Source organism: Oncorhynchus tshawytscha, linkage group LG06 (assembly GCF_018296145.1).
Source record: "Oncorhynchus tshawytscha isolate Ot180627B linkage group LG06, Otsh_v2.0, whole genome shotgun sequence".
In the NCBI taxonomy this organism is placed as follows: Eukaryota; Metazoa; Chordata; class Actinopteri; order Salmoniformes; family Salmonidae; genus Oncorhynchus; species Oncorhynchus tshawytscha.
In genome coordinates, this window is record NC_056434.1 from 58877606 (window position 1) to 58883738 (window position 6133).

The 6133-nt window shown below is 41.9% G+C and overlaps 1 protein-coding gene across 1 annotated transcript; it reads left to right on the forward strand.

Moving 5' to 3' along the window:
* Positions 1–2006: 2006 nt before the first annotated feature.
* On the forward strand, positions 2007–5744 carry LOC121846689. The gene has a single exon (XM_042323452.1). The coding sequence runs from the start codon at positions 3772–3774 to the stop codon at positions 4444–4446; it is 675 nt and encodes a 224-aa protein (XP_042179386.1). The 5' UTR covers positions 2007–3771; the 3' UTR covers positions 4447–5744.
* Positions 5745–6133: the final 389 nt, after the last annotated feature.

A 6133-nucleotide genomic window follows, 5' to 3' on the forward strand; every position in this document is an offset into this window, starting at 1 on the left:
ATGCCAGCCAGGATCCCTGCAAGCCCCAGGTGCCCTTGTTTTTTAAATAATGTCCAGTACAGACAGGGATGACAGGGAGGGTAGCGACTGTTCTGGCTCAAGCTCAAAGAGACATGCCATTCCACTGAATCTGCCCTGGAGACGGTTCCTTAGCCACTGAAAATGTTCCTCTGTGGGCTCTTGGGACCGAGGGTTGTTGTCTTCTCCCAGGTTCAGGTCCTCCACAGACTGCACGTGGTTGGCCCCGGCTGGCTTCCTCCATTCGCATTCCACATTGGTATGGCCGATACCAATACCAGTTTTAGTTTTAGTTTTAGGTATGGCCGATACCAGTTTTAGCATTGGAATGTGATTCAAAACGAGGCAACGGTGTGCTTTAGGACCATGCGGATGCCTCAGAGCGGATGGCTAGGCTGTTTGGAATGTTTATCCGACCGGATAAAAAAAATAATAATGATGAAAAAAGTTACAACCAAAGTTGCGCCCCTGGAAATAGACACCAAAGTCGGCAAACTGTACAAACAATTATCTAGGCCAATTTGTTGATCTACTGCTCTGCTAACGCTATGAACTATGCCTATGTAACGTGTCTGTAACCAGCTTCTGACAGACATTCACTATGGTGCATCAAGTTTGTTGGAACCTCTCCAGCGCGCTGACAATAAACAATGATTAATCTAAGATTGACTTGTAGTGTCCCTGTGTAAGAATTTCCACAACAATTTGGCGTCAATGAACAGGATCATTGATTCTGCCTGCGGAGCTTTCAAATGAGCGTCTGCAAGGAAAACCGGTGGTACATTTTATTAAGCATGAGGGAAATTCCCGTCTGACTAAAAGACGACGAGACTCGCCCAGACCAGACCCTTTCTGTTATCTGCCCAGGAGACACATCATCTGCGAACAATTGAGGGATGGCAACTGATTTCAGTAAGTCAATTTAAATTAATCGGTTTAAAAATTTTTTTTTAAATAAGATAACTCAAATCAAGGTGAGTAAACGTACACAAAGGTAATCATACTATTATAGAGAGAAGGTTATTCACTAGTTTTATGAAGACTTGAGCGAGGACGTAACGCTACCATGGGAAGCCCCGCTGACAGCTGTCTGTAGGCATTTATTTAAAAAAACATAATCGTGGCCTGCAGCCACTACAAATAACACAAGGTGTTTTTGAATACCTTGTGTTATTTATATTTACAGCAAGATACATATGGTGCATAGCAAATAATGACAAGAATCTTTGAAGATGCACATGGGGTAATGAGGGAGATTACTGAGTGTGTTTGGGAATAGTACTAAGTGCATGTGGATGTGAAAGATGTGTGATTGTGAGATATGACATATTAAGCTGATTGAAATTTGGATCATAAATGGATTGAAATTATTACTATTGAGATTGGAATTTGGAAGATAAGATCAAAATTTGAATAGTAGGCTGATTGGATAATACGATTGAGTGAAATGTGGATATTAAGCTGATTGAAATGTGGAAAACAAGATTGAAATATGGATAATAAGAGGATTGAAATTGAGGTATAAAGTATTGAGTGAACGAGAGCTGTCAGGGGACTAGCTCACGTGTGATAGAGGTGAATGAATGCCCCAACCAGTTCTGTGAGCTGAGTTTTTTTTGTCTGTAACGTTGTCTAGGGTTCTGTTCAACACCGCTGATGGATCTACAGGTAGAGGATAACATGTCTCCAGTCTTTGATAAATTCACTCCCATTAATAGAAGTATAACCTATGATGATAGTATTACCATACTAATTGGATTGTACAACCCAGAATGGGTTTGAAATGATGAAGTGTCTGGTTGTATGTGTTGATTTCCCTTACTTCAATTTGATATAGAAGTTAAACAATGCTTACCTTACAATTTCACCATTATTATCACTCAAGTGATAAAAGGATGGAATGTAAAGGACATTTTACTTTGTGCATCTCGTCTTTTGTGTCATAAACAATCCTTGGTTCCTGCCTGTGTCTGGCAAAAACAGGGGGCATCATGACCTCCTCCTTTAGACTATTTGGCAGAATGCCCAGAATATGTTCTTTACATTAAGATAGGAGACAGTGCCAGACACATGCCGGAAACAACGCTATGAACTATGCCTATGTAATGTGTCTGTAAACAGTATATAAGGGGACTAAATGGGACTTCCTGGTTAGCGCTCCTGACAGACGTTCACTATGGTGCATAAAGTTTGTTGGAACCTCTCCAGCGAGCTGAAAATGAACAATGATTCTTTTAAGATTTTCTTCGAGTGTCCCTGTGTAAGAATTTCCACAACAAGAGTACATTGAGGTGAACAGACCGATTAAACTTGCCACGCCCTGATCTGTTTCACATGTCTTTGTGATTGTATCCACCCACCTCCAGGTGTCTCCTGTTTTCCTCATTAGTCCCTGGTGTATTTATTCCTGTGTTTCCTGTCTCTCTGTCCCAGTTTGTCAAGTTGACCAATGTTTTGCCTAGCTCCTATTTTTCCCCAGTTGCTGGTTTTCCTAGCCCTACTGGTTTTGACCCTTGCCTGTCCTGACGCCGAATCCGCCTGCCTGACCACTCTGCCTGTTCTGACCTAGAGCCTGCCTGTCCCCTTGTACTGTTTGTAGTCGGACCTGTTCACTGAACCCCTGCCTGTCCTGACCTCGAACCTGACTATCCCCTGGTACTGTTTGGACTCTGACCTGGTTTATGAACTCGCCTGTACCCGACCTGCTTTCTGCCTATCACTTTTGGTACAATAAATATCGGTGCTCAACCATCTGCCTCCTGTGTCCCCGCATTTGGGTCTCGCCTTGTGCCCTTTTATAAAACTCACCTTGTCCGAGAGATAATCACACGGTTGACAAAATATCACGCCAAGGTAAGCCTACACGAGACATATACTTCATTTGAAGTGTTTGTAAAGTTAACAATGTGAAAAAATGAATGGTGGAAAGACGATTGGAACCGTTTCTGAGTTTGACCGCTAGATTTTATGGGTATTATGACACGTCCACCGTGGGGCTCTATGCAAACACACATTTTACAAGGCCTATGGGACTCACTACTGTTTGAGCTCCAAGTAGTATAGGAGGAACAGCAAGGGAACTCAAAGGTGCCACTGTCAATGGTAGGCTGTCCTAAAATGCAATTTGGTGTTTAGATTTTTATGACCTGACGACGACACCGTATTACTTACCCATTGAGCATAGCGTAGTTCATTGAGAAGATATAGTCACCATCTTATCAGGATCTATGTACATAACTGTTGTTACCTGCAGCCTAGATACTGTAACAAAGAGTCAGGTGACTGGCTTCTGTGCCACAAGTTATGTATGAATGTAGGGGAGGTATGGCAGACCCTTTCTATACTTAATTGAAGTGCATTTAATTTTCTGACAAGAGAACACCAAACAACACTGGCTTTGCGAGTTTCACTTCATATTCCTTCAGGTGAGCAACACGTTGTTGATTTCCTTATGATCTTGTGCAAGTTGCAGAGTCTTTTCACAACTTTTTAGATTTAATGACAGTCAGCCTATCTGTTTCTTTTTTCAGAGTTTAGTTAAGTGTTTATTGGAAATGGGAGCTAGCTACAGTGTTGACTTGTGAAAGTTCTTTTCATATGCCTTTTAATGTGAGTACTTTTCACCTCTTTGTTTTGTATTTGCTGTTAATTTCAGCAGAGTGAGATCCCTGTATGGACAAAGACAACCCCAACCTGCCTCTGAGGTCAGGGGACCTTCTACCATTCTCTCCACACCCACCTGTCTCTTAGAACATGAACTCTCACTACTTTTACACATACACATCACCTCGACCTGCATCTACACACCACTTTTACAGATCGATGTGTCCCACCGTCATCACCCCACCTATGCAGTGGCCCAACAACTACAGTCTCTACCCTCCATGTATCCCCACCAAGTATCAATTCCCCTTAAACTTGGTCTCCAGGAGCACTAGGGGATTCCAGGGATCTGATCCCAGCGCGTTCCACCACTATCATCAAACTTCTCCCCTGCCCTGGTGTAACTATAGACTTATGTCTAACCCTTACTGGCATTACCACCAGCGCCTGTATGCCAATCTTTCTGCTCCAGTGGCTCCTGTGGCCCCTACTCCAACCAGGCTCCAGAGGTTCCAGAACCAGGGAGGGACCTGGCCCGAGGGCTTCACCCTGAGAGGAGAGCTTCGCTGGGGCAGGCTGAAGAGGGTGTATGGCCCCCGCAGGGAGCTGCTTGAGATTGTGAGGGAGGACCTGCGGAGAGTGTACGGTACCTATCCCCGGACGGATGTTAGTATCACCTACCAGGGAGGGGAGTACGTGGTGCGAGGGGACACCCATGTCGGGGAACAGGAGTACAGAGTGGAGAGGAGGATAGTGAGGCAGCAGGAGAGTCCTGAGGGGGAAAGCATGAGTGAGGTAGTAGAGAAGAGGAGAAAGATGAGATGATTGTAATGGAGGTATGGCTAATAAATGCCAACTTTGTTGACATATGAAAATGTATTTACATAAATGTGGTGATTTTTCCCATAAGCATTGAACAAAAGTATAACTGTTATATAGTAGAAATGCTATTGATAAATATTCTACATAAAATGTTATTTGTCACATGCTGAATTACAACAGGTTTAGTAGACCTTACTATAAAATGCTTACTTACAAGCCCTTAACCAACAATGCAGTTTTAAGAAAATACAACAACAGCAAAAAGTAAGAGATAAGAAACAAATAGTTAAAGCGCAAACTCCAGATAAGTAGCATTTGACTGCTTTTGTATTAAACGTATTTGTTAATATTCTCCATCTCATTATATGGTGCTACCTCAGGCAACTACAATGCTGGAGTCATTCTGGTCTAGTGTTTTCATTAGGTGGTGTGCTATCATGTACTACTATGATTTTCAGTATCAAGGTTCCTGTAACATTAGCATTAACAAGTTTGCTTCAGGAAAGTGCTTTCCCACTCTTGTTATAAACTCCTGTCATTTGCCTCTCATCTCTTACTGAAAAACCCATGTTAAGCAGTTAAAACTTCTCTCATAACATGCTGATGTTCTATCCATTGTCTATCATATTAGTCATGTCTCACCTCTTATACTATAAGCCTGTGTCGTATTGTATTAAACCCGGTCCAATCTCTTGTATCTCATCACTATTGTCACAGTAGACTTTGTCCATCAGCATAGAAATATAATTACTAGAATGGACATTCTCATTCAAGTCAACTGGTAACTCTGACGAGTATGACTAGTCATTCTGTTTCTGTCTGTCCAACCAGTCATTCACGTTTATGGACCCTGCTCTTCTCTCTGTCGTCTCCATGACTCCAGGTTCTATGGAACAGGCGTTTGGGTCTGAGTCACCTCTCGCAGTATAGAGTGATAAGACATAGCTGTGGCCAGGGTGTGTGGGTTGGGTATGCTGCACTCGATTGCTTCACTTTAGAATGTTCCTTGTACTGCACAATTTCCAGTAATATATATGTGCTTGAGCACACATCCCGTTTCTCTATAAATAAGTGTCACATATGATTTTACAAAACATGGATGTCTGACTGTTATTTATAATCCTCACCACTTTGTAAATAAACATGAATGATGATGCGATTGTAAATATTAACGAGATATAAAGTGTATTTTCTGAATAGGAAAAGTTTATTCATTTACATGATATGTATACATACAAAACACATACCCCAATTACTGACTTTAACAGTTTATTACAACACACAATGCTGAATTGTAAACATGCTGAGTAAATGTAATCTGCTGAAGGACACAATGATTTTTATTTGAAACCGCAAGTTTGCCGTTGAAATCCAGATAACCCGTATTCCTCATATGAAAGTATAGGTGATGTCTTATTATGCTGATAAGCAGTGCCTTGCCAGAAGAACTGAGCCCATAGATGACATCTCCAGTAGCCACCATCTATGGAATTCAGTTCTCAGGGCACAACACCTCTCACACCTCTCATTCTCCTCCCATACTCCCGTCTCTTCTCTCTCCATTTAGGCTTTAGCACCGTTCCAATCCATTCAAATTGCTTATGTAACACCTGGCTCAAAAAAGTATTTGTTTTCTTTCAAAGAAATTAGGTGCTCTTGTTCAATTGGTTCCATCAGGCAATTTCAATCA